At 55.1% G+C, this 14,444-nt stretch overlaps 1 protein-coding gene across 9 annotated transcripts in view; it reads left to right on the forward strand.

Moving 5' to 3' along the window:
• Positions 1-14,444, forward strand: part of RARB (retinoic acid receptor beta) — a 672,606-nt gene that overhangs the window by 640,617 nt on the left and 17,545 nt on the right. For all 9 annotated transcript variants that reach the window (XR_009612006.3, XM_060638522.3, XM_060638523.3 and 6 more), the window contains one exon: positions 3,569-3,729. Coding sequence is in view for 8 of the 9 variants with exons in the window: in XM_060638522.3 (XP_060494505.1) it covers positions 3,569-3,729 (161 nt within the window). In the remaining variant the exon portion in view is untranslated. The remainder of the gene's footprint in view (positions 1-3,568; positions 3,730-14,444) is intronic.

A 14,444-nucleotide genomic window follows, 5' to 3' on the forward strand; every position in this document is an offset into this window, starting at 1 on the left:
GCGTCTTGCTGTTGGAGAGGAGTACCCAAGAGTCCCAGTAGCCCTTCGGTCATGGAGACAGTAGGAAGGCCACTCTGCCTTGGGAGGGCAGGGAGCTGACTGGAAGGGAGCCTGTGGTGTTACACACTGGTCCCCTGGCAGTCAGTCAGCTGGTGAGAGTGCTCTGAGTTTGGGCCTCAAAGCCCAGAAGATGGAGCTCTGGCTTTACAGCTTGTTATTTTTGCAAATGGCGGGTGCTGTGTGAGTCTGAGTGCCCCTGGTGCCCTGCTACAGCTCACCAGGGTCCCCTTCCCACCTGACCTCACCTCTCACTTTCGGGCTTGGTACAGATGATCCGTGGGGGCAGCTCACGGAGTGCCCCCCCCCCCCGCCACCTCCCAGGTAACCTCCAGGGCTGTCTTTCCTCGCATGCGTTTTCCAGGTGATGGTCCAGGGGGCTGTGGGTGGATGGGGGACGGTGAAGCAGAATGCGGAGAAGCGCAGATCCTTCTCAAGGTCCTACAGACTCGCCTGGGGATGCGATCATGGGTAATTATGTGTGTGTGGTTCCTCTGTCTGCTTTTGTGTCTATTCCACTGAAATCGTGGCTCGACTGCTTTCAAAGAGGGTGATCTTGGGCCTCAAGCTTCTGAGAGTGTAGAGATGGAATTTTAATGCCTACCTCACCCGGTTCACTGTGGAATTCAGTGAACTAGAATTCTTGAATTGCTTAAGGCGGTGGCTCGCCCTTGCTAAGCAATCAAAAAGTGGCATTACCGTCACTGCTGTGTTAGGTGGTCAGAGGTCGCCATCTTGGCTTCTGATTCCAGTCACAGCAGTTTGTAGTGTTCAGTGACTTGTGGCCTCCCTCAGGGGGCTGGGGTGTTTTTTCCTTATTTTAAGGTATAATTCACAGAGCGTAGCATTCATCATTTTGAAGTATGCGGTTCAGTGGTTTGTAGTATACTCACAAGGTTGGACAGCCATTCCCACTACCTAATTCCAGAACATTCACATATCCCTAAAAAGAAAATCCCGTTAGCAGTCAGTGCTGATCTTCCATGAGCCCCAGCCCTCGGCAACCACCGATCTGCCTCCTGCCTACCAGTTTGCTTTCTCTGTCCGTCTCGTATAAATAGAACCACACAACACGCGGCCTTTCGTGACTGGCTTCTTTCGTGGAGCATAATGTTGTCAGGGCTCATCCACGTTGTAACGTGGGTCTGTACTTCACTCCTTCGTGGCCAAAGATATTCCACCGTGTGGATGCGCCACGGCCGTTTATCCATTCGTCAGGTGATGGACATGGGGGTTGTTTCCACCGCGGGGCTGTTTATGGGAAGGGCTGCTGTGAACATTGGTGTACAGGTTTTGCATGAACGCTTATTTTCTGTCCCCTTGGGTGGACCCAGGAATGGGGATTGCTGGATCGTGTGGCAACTCTTTAGCTTCTCGAGGGACTGCCAGACTGCTTCCCTTAGAGCTCTGTTTTGGAAGGACCCTCACTGCTCACGTAGGGCTCTTGTGTTAGCAAATGACGAGGGTCACGGGCAGGGGTCAGGAAAGCCCACTCACCTGCACGGAGAGCCCGTGGTGCTCACACACAAGGCGTCAGGCCCCAGCCTCCCCTCACAGACCCAGACTCCGTCCTTGAGGAGAGCCGTGGGGGCGTCTCGGCTGCCGTGCGCTACCCCCTTCCTCACGGTCCCTCCTTTGCTGACCGTATCCTTTGCTTTCTAACTGCTTTAAACCATATGCTGTCCTCCCCCTGCGTCCCACACCTGCTAGGAATGGTCTGGGCACTTGGCCAGTCTACACTGAAAAGTAATACATTTGAGGCTGAGTTACTTCACACTGTCGTTACCACTCACCTTAATCTGGAAATGTTCTGAGCCAAAGAACAGTGTCATTTCAGAGTCCTGGGGGAGGAAAATCCTCTGGAGAGGTATTGTTTTCTTCTCAAACGTGTCCGCTCCCTTAAGAGTGAGTGAGTCCAAGTGAAGAAAGAACTTGTCAACTGTGTAAACATTCTTCAGTCTCTCTGACACTCAGTTTCTTCATCTGTAAGATGAGTTTAAAATCACCTCCCTGATCAGGGGATTAAGTGAGATGCTGCGGACACGGTTCCCAGTACAATGCTTAAGATGCTCGAGAAATGTGAATATTCGCCCCGGCTGCCCTCCCTCCAGGTCAGGAGTAAGTGACTTATACAGACACTGGGATCCTTCGGTACCGTTCACGCACTCCCTCCCCATCCCCATCTGTTTCCTTCCGCCTTGCTGTTCTCCCCAGCTCCCCAGGCCTTCATTTCAGTCTGCCCCATACGGGGCCTCGGGATCCTCACCGTGTAGACCCAGGGAGCCGCCAGTTCTCAGATCACCCCGGGTGCTCTCAGGGAGGCAACACAAGCCAAATCCTCTTAGGGCAGATCGGATTATGACCTGGGTCATTTTGCAGCACAGATTCGCAGGTCATGGCGGTGGCATACACGGCCAGGTGGTGTCCAGCCTGGCCACCCCCAGGTCCCCGGGGAATGGAGACGCCCCGGAGGGGCTTGCGCGGTCTGGTTTCACCTGTTGGCCTCCCTGGGTTGCGGTTCCCTTCCCCAGGAGATCCTAGCCCGAGGCCAGAGCTTTGCGTTACACTCGGGTTTGAAGTCATCTGAGAGCTCTGTGCTGCGAGGGGAAGCGTGGGTTTCCACAGCCCCGGGTCCTGGGACTCGACTCATCCTGGCGTCACGCTCAGCTGCGAAAGTGCTGAGGCAAAGACCGCACCTGCCGAGGGGTCAGTGGGCCAGACGAGATGTCGAGTGGAGCGGCTATAGACGAATAAGCAAATGAGTGGACCAATCGTTTTTCAGGCCAGGCGCCCACAACGCATAGATTATTGTTTTAAAATAACTTTTTTTTAACAATAAGTGATTATAAACATTGTATTTAAATATTATATACGATGTATACAATATGTAATACATTAATACAGTATTTGCAAATAATAATAAAAGATTATGTGATGAATACCAAAAGTCTAGGAAGCAGAAAAGCACGAAGGGACAAAAATCACCATCCCATCACCTTTGAGATGAATCTCTTCAAAAGGGTCCGTTCATTCAGGAAACTAAAAGACAATAACAACAACAAAAACAAACCAGAAGGCTTAGCTAGGAATCACGAATCATGATGCAACAAGGCTTTTTGTTCAGCAACGTGTCTCCCGGGCCTGAGTGGTTCCCTCGGAGCCTCTGGAACTGGGTGGGAGGGAATGGGGAGGCATTTGGAAAAATCCATCTTTTGAGGACTAGTCCGCATAGAAAGTTCTGTCCAAACAAACTGAGGCTCTCAGCCTTTTGGGCGATCCGTAAAGTAACTCTTTAAGAATTACTTGGCAGGTGCACACGCAGACAGACCTTCCTCTCTGCCTGGCCCTTCTGGCCGCCAAGCCTCTCTTCTTGGGAGATGTGTTCATGGCACCTTTTCCCACTGTTCCTGTGCCAAGTGTCAAGTGAGTCCAGGCAGCGTCGGGAGATGGAAGCTTGCAGCACAGGCCCGGCCGTTAATGACCCCTGGTTTGCCTTCTGTCTCATTTCCAGCTGTCAGGAATGATAGGAACAAGAAAAAGAAGGAGCCTTCGAAGCAGGAATGCACGGAAAGCTATGAGATGACGGCTGAGCTGGACGATCTCACAGAGAAGATCCGAAAAGCCCACCAGGAAACCTTCCCGTCACTCTGCCAGCTGGGTAAATACACCACGGTAAGAGACGCTTCCGGCCGAGGCTGCTGGGAGGGTAGGTGCGGGCCCTTGCCTGCGTGTTGGCTCCCACCTTCCCTCTCCCCTTGCATGGATGGAGGGCCCGTCCACCCAGATTCAGCCCAGACCATGTAGGTGGGCGGAGTGGGGCTACGCAGTGGCCGCCTCCCTTCGTGTGGTGGCCTCGGCACAGTCACTGAGAAGGCTGGGTGTTTCCTCCCATCCAGTCACACGAGCATGCGTGCACCCAGGAAACACAGACTGAGCACTTACTGTGTGCAGGCCGTGTGCAAGACACTGGCGACATGAGTGACCAAGATAAGGTCGCTCCTCGAGGGGACACACAGGTGAAGGAGACAAGGGAAACCGGTGAGGTGTTGCAGCCGTCATGACGGACGCCTGTACAGAGCCCGGGGGGCACGTAGAGGGGGCACGGGGCCGTCTTTTAAAAACCTACCTCCAGCTGTGAAGTCCAACCAACGTTATGGGGCCCTCCCCTGGGCCGCGGTCTGGCTTGAGAGAGGGTGTCAGCCCCCTAAGCCAGGGCTGGGGAAAGCACAGGCGTGACTCCTCCCCGGGGAGGCGGGAGCACACGCTGTGCTCCCAGAGCTGTGCCGGAAATGGCTGTCACTGCGTGTAGACATGAAGACAAGGCAGGAGGGGGAGGATGTGGGATCAAGGGTGGGTGACGTATATTGATGGGTCTGGGATATGTCACTGAAGACCCATGAGCTACTTCCATTTTGTTAAGCTGGTTTTTGCATGTATTATGTTCACTGAGATCAATTCCCAGTGCATGGCACGTAATAGGCACTCAATAAGTTATTTGTTGAATGAATGAGTGAATGAACGAATGAATATAACTAGAATGCTGTTCTGGCCTCCTTAAGTAGCTTACGTTGCTTGCCTAAGATGCTGGTAAATGTATATTGTTAGAAATCCAATTATCTGCGGCGCCTGGGTGGCCCAGTCGGAGAAGAGGCCGACTTTGGATTCCGGTTCAGGTCATGATCTCAAGGTTGTGAGTTCGAGCCCCACATCGGGCTCGGTGCTGACAGTGTGGAGTCTGCTTGGGATTCTCTCTTTTCCTCTCTCTCTGCCCTTCCGCCCACCTGAAAAATAAACATGCAAAAGAATTTTTTTAAACCCAGTTATAGCCTTTGCTGGTTGGGTGACTGGCACGCCGGGAAGAGAAGAGCGTGAAAGGTCCCGAACGTAAAGAGGAAACGGTGATGCAGAAAGACCAGGAACAGTGAGCGCAGGGGCTGCGAAGCCGCTTTGGGGAGCTTGCGGGCGTGCCTTTGAGGGTGCGGTCACCGCTTTTCCTATAAAACGGAAATGGTAACCGGAAGCAGGCGCAGAGGGTTTGCCATGAGATCAGTCCGAGGACGCGTCGGGCGGCTTCTCGGGTGCGCGCGCGGCTGCCCGGCGGGTGGCCGCAGTTAGGCCGGGCCACACCGAAGTCTCTGGCTCAGGGGGCGCCGGACGGACCCAGAGGGGTGCTCCCCAGACCTCAGTGTGCTCACTTCTGAGGCACCTGGCTGTCTTGCTGATGGGCAGGTTCCGGTCCAACAGGTTCAGCGTCGCGATGGGGGCCGCGGGGGCGTTTCAGGCGCGGCTGCAGACCACACTCTGCCTGGCAGAGGCCGTGAGCCAGACTCTGAGTAGCAAGACCCAGGAGGACTCAGGGGCCCACCCAGGCCCTTGGTGTCAAGGAGGAGAGACGTTTGGGGTGCTTCACCCACCGATGCGTAAAGCTGTTGACCTGCCCTCCCGGGCCCAGGGAAGGGCCTGATTCAGCGGACAGGCCCCCACCGAGCTTGGGGAACGGCATCCTAGCCCAGAGCAGACCCAGAGCAGGACAAGGCTGGACGCCATAAAGGAGCTTTTCTTTTAAACCGAGAGGTAAAGTAGGCCCGTGGACCAAGAGATGGCACAGGGTGACTCATCAAGAGCAAGGATGCTCGAACCAGATGAACGTGGCTTCACTCCTGCTCAGCCACCGATCGGCCATGCGACTATGTGCAAGTTATTAACTTCTCTGGGCCTCATTTTTCCCATCTGTGGAATGGGGGATGATATAAAATGGTTAGAAAAATTCAATACTTCCTGAAAAGCTTCCGCAGTGGGACCCGTAAAAAAGCAGTGATGTGGCAGAAGCCACAGCCACCACGTATCCACTCACTGTGTGTGAACTGATGCTCCGGGCACCTGGTCCCATGCCAGGTGCTTCTGGCACTACGGAGAAGCAAGGTGATTCATTACCGGTGCCAAGGAGAGTATCACCTGTTCCTTTTAGAAATACTTCCAGGCACTGCCTGGGGCTTAGTATCAAGGTGCACGCATCCTGACCTCAGCAGCCAGGAAATCAACTGAGGATGGGCCCAGGGAAAGGACAGAAGGAGGTGAGGGGAAGGGCAAGACTAAATTGGGAGTGACTGGGAAGTGAGAAAGAAATAGCCTTGCAGAGCCTTGAACGCTCAGAAATTTGTATTTTAGTTGGTAAATAATGGAAAAGAATAGACAGTTTGTCATCCAGGAGGCTTTATTGTTATCGCCATTAATACTACGGCTAATATTTATTGAGCATTTACTGTGTACCAGGGACCGTGCTAAATAAATATTAAATCTTTGACCCCTTATGGGGACATTGTGAAGTGGGTATGGTTGCTTCCATATTACAGATGAGTAGACTGAGATGAGAAAGCTAATTTACTTTCCCCGGGTCTCATAGCCAATAAGTGGGACTTGACTGTGAACAGCCTGAGTCCAGGGACAGCCCTTTTAACCATGCCATACACAGGATATATGAAGAGGGCGGATGGCAAGGTAGAATGGCAGGAGGAACCACTGGGCATCTAGGTAAGAGGGGGCACCTGTTCTCAAGGAATAAATACACCGCGAACTCTGGAAAAGACAGAGTAAAAGAGAACAGTCAAAGTAGGGAGGGCTTTCTGGAAGTGGAGACTTTGGAGCCAGGTCATGAGGTGAGAGACATTTTCTGACAATATCCGGGATCATTTGCTACGATATTAGGGGTCTCTCCCTTCTGGCCCAGGCGGGATCCCTTAGTGTGGTCTAGGCCGTCCCCCAGGCCCTGACTCACCTGGTAACCCGATGAAATGGCGTCCACTCTACTCTGGAGGGAGGCTGGGCAAACACAAGGTGTAGCATTGCCTCTGCCTAGAACACATGCCCTGGCGTGGCCTGGCTTCCTAAAGGGCCTGGGACCAAAATGCTCCTTCGGGACAGACCTCCCTCTGATAGTCGGCATAGCTCCTTCCCACCCCAAAAGCCAGCCCAGGATTCTGGTCGGCCTCGGCCTCTACAACCTTCCCTTCCCCCGGGCCTCCCTCCAAACCCGGTAGCCTCTCCTTTTGGATTCTCTTTATACCACAGGTCTGGTTCTCCCTGTGTCCAGGCTAGTGAGGCTGCCTGCCCGGCCTTCCCAGAGAGTGCAGCAGGGGCTGGCAGGGCCCCAGCCCTGTCCCAGGGCTCACACTGCAAGCGCGACCCTCCCTGAAGGCTTGCTCTGGCTGCCGGAGCTGCTTGGCTCACGTGGGGCACTAACACCCCACCCAAGAACAAGTAGAAGCTGGTGGGTGAAGCCGTAGCTTCCTTGCCCCTGGGGAGGAGACCCCTTAGGTATTCTCTAAACCATTCCCCAGGGGTTCCCAGCAAGAGGAGCCCACGTGCCCACAGGGATGGTCTTCCTGGACCTCTTTCCCCTCCCCCCTCCTCCAGTGCTTCCTGAGACCTTTTCCCAGTAAGCTGCTTGCGTTCAGATCCTAGTCTCGGGGTCCGCTTTTGAAAGGCCCAAGGCAGGGAGCTTCCCTGACGGCCTCCGGGACCCCTCCCCATCCGTCTGTCTTTGGTGAGACACCGTCCGTTCCCATCATCCTAAGCACTTTGTGGGGACTTTCTGCACCTCTTTTGGATCCAACAGGGAAAGTGGAAATACACCTGTTTTCCCTCTCCGAGGGAACTTAACCACACGTAGGGCAGCCGACCTCCTTCCAGAAGCACGCTGCCCATTTGTAGAATCAAGTCTGCTTGGATACAGCCTCTCATCTGGCTTTTCTCTTTATTTCTACTCTCTGTACACAGATCTAGCTCAGTTTTTATTGTAAGCAGCTTCAGATCCTTTCTGGAAGTAGGTGGGGATATAAATAAATAACAGCAGCCATAACACATTCTCGGCAAGCTCTTAGTTCCGAGTTGAGCTTTTTTTTTTTTTTTTTTTTTTTAAAAAGAGCTTTTTTTAGACAGGCAGTTGCTTCCACTGCGAGGAAACTTCCTGCCATCTTCACTAGCCTGGCATCCCTGTCAGATGCCTTTGGAATAAGTGGGCAGAGAGGAATTAAAAAGGCAGCTAGCCACCCACCGACAGACCTTTGAAAGAGTAGTTCCTTTTTCTTCTCGAATTAGGGTAGATTTGGGACAAATGGTCAGGCCCGAGGAGGCAGCAGAAATGGGTGGGGAGGCAGGAACATATGTGCCCCCACCCCCGCCCTCCACACCCGGCCCGGGCAGGGCTCTGACCTCCAAGCTTCAGAACTAGTCTCCTTGGGAAGATTCCTAACCAGTGACCACCCCTCCAAAAACCAGGAGGAGTGGGAGGGGGATCCCAAGGGAAAGGTGGAAAACCGGGCAGGGGCTATTTATAGAGGAGTCTCCAAAACAGAATGAAGAAGCAAACCAGAGGAAGCGTCCTAGCTCTGAGGATATTCCCTCTGTTTCCATAGGTCCAAATCCAGGAACTGTGTCATTTGGGTTTTCGGGCTTCGTAGACCTACGGTCTTGCCTGTGCATGATCCACCAGAGGAGCCTCGGCCCCCTCCTCTGCAGAATCGGATTTGCACGGTGCCCGCCTCACGGGATTGCTGGGAAGGCTAGTGAAACAGCTGCTCCAGAGCACCCAGTGCAGGTTCTGGCGGAGAGAGGTGCGAAATGGGCATGTCTCCTCTGGATCCGGTGATGAACGCCGTGTGGAAATAAGCTGCCCTCCGCGGGGCTCGTGAGGTTGAGCTGTGGAGATCTAAGGAGCCCTTAATCGACTCAGAAAAGTGGCCACTAACCGAAACATGAAACAAAGCTCCAAAAGACTCCCCAGGAAACGAGTGCTTTAGAAAAGGAAGGGTATTGTAAGCGGTTCCGGCCATTTGCAGACTTGGCCTTCATTCTAGAAAACTGACCCTGGGATCAGCCCAAGAAGCAGGACCTGACGCTCAGGAGATCAGCCTCCCCTCCACCAGGAGAGACGCATGGTGGGGGCAGGGGGGGAGATGGGGGCATCTCGAGGCCCGAGTTCTAATCTCCGCTCTGCCACCTCCCAGTTGTCTGACCTTGAACGAGCTCTTATCTTTTGTGAGCCTGTTTTCTGCCAGTAAACATACCTGCCCTGTCTGTATCACGTACACTGTGCTTATATTTGCTGACACACATTGACTGTATCCCTACTGTATTCGTCTCCTAGGGCCTCCATAACAAAGTACCACCAACTGGGTGGCTTAAGCCAACAGAAATTCATTGTCTCACAGCTCTGGAAGCTGGAAGTCCAATATTAAGATGTCAGAAGGGCCATGCTCTCTCTGGCGGCTCTAGGGAAGAATCCTTCCTTGCCTCTTACAGCTTCTGCTGTTGAGGGCAATCCTTGGCACTCCTCGGCTTGTAGAAGCATTACTCCAGTCCTCTGTCTTCACGTGGTCGTCCCCTGCCTCTGCGTTTTCATACCGTCCTCCCTCCGTGCACATCTGTCTCTGTCCGCATTTCCCATCATCACTGGTCAGACTAGATTGAGTCTGACCCAGTGACCTCATTTTGTAAGTTGATAACCTGCGTGGAGACCCCATTTCCAAATAAGGTCACATTCTGAAGTTACTGGTGTTAGGACCTCGACATATCTTTGCGGGGAGGGGGACACAGTTCAACCCAAAACACCTGCTGAGTGCGGAATTGGAGCGCACAGACAGTCACCCTTCCGTGCGTCCTGCTCTTCTGTGAAGTCTGGCTGAAAATCAAATGTTGGCACATGTTTTGTGAGCTTTTAGAAACCCCTGGCAGTACACATCACAAGTCTTTGGCTTTTAATGAAAAATGCCCTCTAGGCCCCGTGCTACATTTCCCTGGATCTTACCGCGCGGTGGGGAAAGGAAAAGACATTTCCGGTCAAGGGAACAGCATGAGCAGGGCCAGGCGTTTGGCAAAGAGAGGACTGGATGCAGAGCCGAAGGAGATCGGTCAGGGCTAGCTGGCGGGGCCCTTTGTGAGCTGGAATAAGGTGTGTGAGCATTGGCAACAGAGAGCCCAGTGGGGTTTCTGGACAGGAGAAGCAAGCCAAGAGGGTGAGCCCTGGCTGTTCCGTGCCTGGCCGGAACGCTTTGGCAGGTAAGCAGGGCAGAGCTTTGGTTCATTCTCAGATATGTGCCCGGAGTTCCGGAAGCCATGAGTGGCCTTTCAGAGTAGCTGAGACCACCCCAAAATCGAGCAACTCCTGGACGTCCTCTGGAACACTGATTCATACTCTGGTATATTCCAAAGGCTATACCCCGACACTCCACCACAGTCCCCCCCGAATCTCTAAGATCACCAGCTGTGAAGGGGCTGCAGCCGTCCCGGGGCACCTCATGTGTTGGTCCCAGAATCTTAGGCAGGGAGGGTGCAGGAACACCCCTAAAACATTACCTTCAGGGATATCATGCTTGCTTCGAGGCAGACTTCCAAGAAACTCTTGGGGAGGCCCTGGGTTCGAGACCCTTGTTACTGCCCGCGGCCCGTTACTCAGAGCCCTGGCTACCCAGGGGCTGCTCCCTCCCCTGGTTGCTGGATGGCTGCCAAGCTGCCTCTCCCCACCTGTTGGAAGCGTCCGGGTCTAAGGAGAATGCCAAATGTGTGCTGAGGGCCTCTGTGCCTCCCTCCTCCCACTGACGGACACCCCCCAGCTGGTACATTCCTAAGGCCGTGTCGTCCTAGCGCCTAGATGCGTGTTTGCTGACCACAGAGAGATGCTGGCCTGGCACAGAATGCTGTCCTCACAATGATGCCACGGATCTTTCAGCCACCCGCTGGGAGCATCCGGCACCTCCAGCCAGGAGGGAGATGGCAAGTGCAGTAGCAGTCTCTAGAAGACAGCAAGGTCAGGCCAGGAGCAGAATACGAGGTGGCCCCGGAGCGAGGGGGTGGGCGATGTGGCGTGACGGCAGGGAGTGCCAACACTGCCTCGTGAGGCCCCTGTGCCCTCCGCCTGACGGCTGGGCGCCTTGCACAAGTGACTTGACTTCTCTGGGCCTCGGGCTCCACCCCGGCCACATGGGGCGAGAACAGCTCCCACCGGATGAGGGCGCGGGGAGGAGGAGAGGGAGCTGGTTGTGAAGCTCTGGGAACCGCGCCTGCCTCTGGGGGCTGTTGGGTGGGACATTGGGCCATGTGCCCTGGAGTGTGGAAGACAGGAGCGTCCTGCAAATACAGCTTGGGCCTCAGCCTGTCCCGTGGTCGACGGGCAGATTCAGGCCTAGGGAAAGGGGCGGCGGGGGGGGGGGGGGGGGGGGGGGGCACCCTAGCAGACGTGCCCAGCGTTCCCTGGGAGACTTACCTGTTTATTATCTGGAAGAGTTTGCATCTCCTCCTTGGCTAAAAAAGGAGCAACACGCAGCCTGTCTGAGCCGCCTCAGTATCCGAGAGCTGCCACAAACAGGACTTTAAGTCACTGGTGATTCCGTCCCCGTTCATGGGTCTCGTCCTGCAAGCAGCGGCAATCGGGACAGGGATCCCTCTGCGTGACAAAAATGGCCGTATAATTGGATTTCATGGCGGGGTTGGGCTTTGCTGCTGCTAAAGACGGCCCTAGGGTGGCCCCTCCGTAGGGTCCCCGCCGCACAGCATTCTGGGAAGGCAGGCTGGGGCTCCCACCTGGAGACGGGCTTCCCCCCCACTGAGGAGGAGTGGGGGAGGGAGAGGGGGGACATGGGGGTCGGGGGGCGAGAGTTGGAGGAAGTCCTGCCTTCCCCCCTTGGTCTTGGCCGAGCTTCTCCTTAGCTGTTAGCAAGGGCCTCCCCCACCACCCCAGCTTCTCACTCTCCTTCTCCCCCCCTCCCTCCCCCCGCCCCCCGTTTCGGAAGTGCCGCGGAAAAGCCACACTTCCCCCCCCCCCCGTGCTCCCCGTAACCGCCTTCCTTCCCGACTCAAACAAGCAGGGCTCTCTGTTTGCTGCAGCTGGCAGATAATATATAAGCCATTTTAAACCTCATGCCTATGAATCGAGCAACCGGTATAATAAAACACCAGGTTATTTTGTGTTTTATTAACTGCCTCTTCCCTTCAGTTTGCATAATAGTGAGTTAGATTTACATGCCATTAAGACGGCGGTGCATTATTTTTAATAGAAGGTACGACAGGCTTCTCTCCCTCAGCCCAGAGTGTGGGGAAGTAAGCTCATATGATGCCGATGAAGGCTGTGTTCACACTCACTGGGTCGGGGCAATGGCTTTTTTTCCAGATGGATACTCTGTTGTCAAATGATCGCCCGCCGCAAGCTCGCCTCTCTGTCCCTCTCTCCCGTGTCATCTTCCTACAAACGGGATAAACTGCCTACTAAATTTAATTACAGCCCGAATGGCCACACGTCTTGCTCTCGTGTTCCCCTGAGTGTACTGTGCTCCACCAAGGTCCTTGAGGAAGGAATGAAATCAATCTGGAGGGCGCGCGCCCACTTTCTGCGGGGGGGTGTTGCGGAAGGTAACGTTGGCGGCCACCTTTCGGAGGCCTTCTGTGGCCCCCCGCCACCCCCAGCGTTAAAAATGAAAGCTCGCTTTGTTGACGCTCTGGGCTGATTTTCACAGAGGTGAGGAACCCAAGACTGGGGTGAACGGCACCCTTCTCTGAACCGTTGACATCTGTCCGAGGCCTGAACGCCAGGCCCAGGGGGCCTCCCTGTCCATCGGGGTGGTTCAGTTCTGCATCCGGAGGCAGCAGCGGCCTCGTGACCAGGCCTAGACCCCCGCCCGGAGAGCCCCATCCTCAGAATTCTGGTCTTCCCGAGACCTGAAACTAGCAAGGATTTGGGGGAACTTCGTTCCTCGCTGGTTCATTTAACGCGTACTTACTGAGCCTCTGTCTGCCGTGTACTGGGCAGTGCCGTAGACACTGAGGACAAAGCAGCGTGAAATGGGACAGGGAGACCCCGCGTACGTAAGTGAAGGCCAGTGTGTCGGGAGACAAGCACAGTAAACTTCGAGCAGGGTGGGGGGCACGGAGTGCCAGGTGGGGGGTCCCGTAGTTTTCAGTGGAGGAGGCCGGAGTGGGGCTCAAGAGAGAGTGACATACTTGATCAAATACTTGGAGGAAGGAGGGAGTGCATCATGTGGGTAGCTGAGGGAACAGCAGTCCGGGGGGATGGAACACCCAGTGCAAAGACCCAGAGGCAGGCATATGCCCACCTGTTCAGGGCAAGCAAGAGACCCGTGAGGCTGGGTGGAGTGAGCTGAAGAATAGTGGGAGGACGGGAGGTCGGAGAGCAGGACCCGGATCTGGGGAGGCCTTGCAGGCCAGTGACATGACTTTGGCTCTTGGGATGAAACGAGAAAGCAGTGGAGGTTCGGAGTAGTACATTGACTTGCTTTGACTTTTGTTTTCAAGGGATCTCTTTCATTCCTTTGATCAGAATAGACTATAAGGCAGCCAGAGTGGAATGAGGGAAGCCAGGGGAGGAGGCTGTTGCAATGATCCAGGCAGGAGATTCTGCTCTGGAGATCAGAGAAGGAAAAGTAGAAGAAAACAAGACAACCAACCACTTTCTTGGGTGTGTGTTAGTGCGGTCCTAAGCAGAAGCTGAGACCTTCAGTAACTTCCGGCAAATCCTTAGTGGCGTTCTGTTTCCTGTGTGTCCTCCGAGCATCCTCCTTACTGGCTAAACGAGGAAAGCCAGGTTGAGGCTCGTAACGGGCCATGGAGTGGGAACCAGTACGGGGACTTGGCTGGCCATGCTACCTCTGCTCCAGAGGACAGAGGAGAAGACGGTCATTGCCGCTGTCTGAACCCTCCGGCAGTGCCGTTGGCAGTTGGCACTGCTGAGGAAAGGGGTCCAACGCTGACCAAACTCCCCGGGACACACCAGGCACCGCCCGCGCCTCTGGGACCCTGCGCGTCTCCCTGCAGCCTTGGAGGGACAGCCGTGTCCCTCCTTACCCCCGGGAAGACTGAGGCGTCGCTTCCGGAGGGCTCGCCTGTCGGGGATCAGGTAGACCTGGGAGCCACTTCCGGCCCCTCGTGGACAAGTTAGCTCTCCTCTCTGAAAGGGCTTTCCCTGTCTCAGGATGACGCGGAGAACAGCCAGCCCCTCCTTGGCCGGTGACCGTGGGGTTGGGCGAGGTTCGGAGCCCGGGGCCTGCCTGGATGGCTCCTGCCGCGAGGCACGTCCCCAGAGCACCGGGCGCTTTCCCTGCCCCGCTGTCAGCTCACCAGGGGAGGGAGCGCGTCGGGTGTGCTCAGCAGTTACACCCCGGCCCCTGGCGGCCTGAAGGTGGATCAGGAAGCATTGGTGGAACAGAGGGCGGGAGCAAGAGAGGAAGGCGGATGCGTGAGTGAAGGAAGGAATATTCGAATAGATGGAGGAATCCGGCCAGTAGGTGCCCGGAGTCGGACTGAAATCTAATCTTCCCGTAGGGGGAAGAGAGGAGGGCTTCCCCCTGATTTCTTCTGCGGCTCCCCCAGGAACCTGGGCC

Source organism: Panthera onca, chromosome C2 (assembly GCF_046562875.1).
Source record: "Panthera onca isolate mPanOnc1 chromosome C2, mPanOnc1 haplotype 2, whole genome shotgun sequence".
NCBI lineage: Eukaryota > Metazoa > Chordata > Mammalia > Carnivora > Felidae > Panthera > Panthera onca.